The sequence below is a fragment of the Seriola lalandi genome, unplaced genomic scaffold (assembly GCF_002814215.2).
Source record: "Seriola lalandi dorsalis isolate HSWRI2012SDOR001 ecotype SW California unplaced genomic scaffold, Sedor1 jcf7180002006419, whole genome shotgun sequence".
NCBI lineage: Eukaryota > Metazoa > Chordata > Actinopteri > Carangiformes > Carangidae > Seriola > Seriola lalandi.
In genome coordinates, this window is record NW_019477072.1 from 1 (window position 1) to 1,219 (window position 1,219).

The following is a 1,219-nucleotide window of genomic DNA, read 5'->3' on the forward strand; positions in this document are numbered from 1 at the left end:
TAAGCCCCCGCTGTTATCTCCTCCGCCTCGAACCGGATCACCTCCCTGGGGCGAGGGGAGATCCCTGCCAATGATGGAGGTCTGGTAGTCCGAGCTGCGATGCCGTTGGCTGTCCAGCTCAAACAGAGGCAGGGAGGAGAGAGTGAGTGCTGACGAGCCTTTCTGCAGAACTTGGCGATAAACGTCCAGCAAAGAGTCCAGCTTTGACTCGATGGACGTTACCTGGGGGCAAAAGCAAAGGGTCACAGAGTGAGAACATGGAGGCAGGCAAAGAGAGAGAGCAAGCAAGAGAGTGAAGAATAAAGGGCCACTGAGCATTTTTATTGACCTCTATCTTCAAACATGGAATTTTCAGTAACATTGACAGATCTCTGGCAGTTGTTTCCAAAGCAGATGTCAGACTGGAAAGTTGACTTTTAAGAGCCAGACAAGTCAGTACCTGGCAAAATAATTCCTGAGTCACTGTTATTGATCAACCAACCTTTGCATCAGCCCTTTGCAGATATATCATTAATATTATAGGGTAATAAAATCTTCCAAATCCATTTTTAAAGCTTAGTGCTGATGTAGTTTTTCCCTTTACTGATTTGTTTTTCTAAACTCACCTGTCTCTCCACCTTACATACACGTCCCAGCATGCTCATGCCCTCCAGAGAGTCTCCATCTGGGTTCAGCTTGTCCCTCATCTTTTTATCCACAGGTATCTGGCCTTTTCCCAGGATCTGATCCACCCTGATACACGCACACACACAGACACACTTGTGTTAAAGTATTAGAAAATGATGACATTGTAATATGAGTAGGCACCCGAGCTTCATTTCAGGTTATCCCAAGTCAGATCCCAAGTCAGGCAACACACCTAAAGCAACATGAGGATGTTAAGATGAGAGTTAGTAAAACACACGGCACACATGGCCTGGCTGTATCAGTGCTGTTATTTGAAAACCCTGTATCTCCAAAATGTCAGATTACAGGAACAAAGAAAAACTACATTTTCAGATTAGATTTCACACAGTATGTAGTTTGCATGGGTTTCATGGGCTCTTGAACTTGAAGGGTGAAAAAAATAATGTGAAAACCACATTTCCAAAAGTATAAGTATAAGTATCAGACCAGGTTTTCAGAAAATGTTCGCAGCACATACACGATAATCCCCTGAAATAACACGCATATGTTGATGAACTGTATGTGACAGTCCCAGTCTCATTTCAGCAAGTTT

At 43.7% G+C, this 1,219-nt stretch overlaps 1 protein-coding gene across 1 annotated transcript; it reads right to left on the reverse strand.

Annotated features, from left to right (window-relative positions):
* Positions 1-11: 11 nt before the first annotated feature.
* On the reverse strand, positions 12-1,068 carry LOC147820001 (potassium voltage-gated channel subfamily KQT member 5-like; the record flags this gene model as incomplete). Its single annotated transcript, XM_087178844.1, has 2 exons — positions 606-1,068; positions 12-222 (listed from the first exon to the last, which is right to left on the reverse strand). Coding segments are annotated over exons 1-2 (292 nt in total), but the record flags the coding sequence as incomplete, so codon positions are not given.
* Positions 1,069-1,219: the final 151 nt, after the last annotated feature.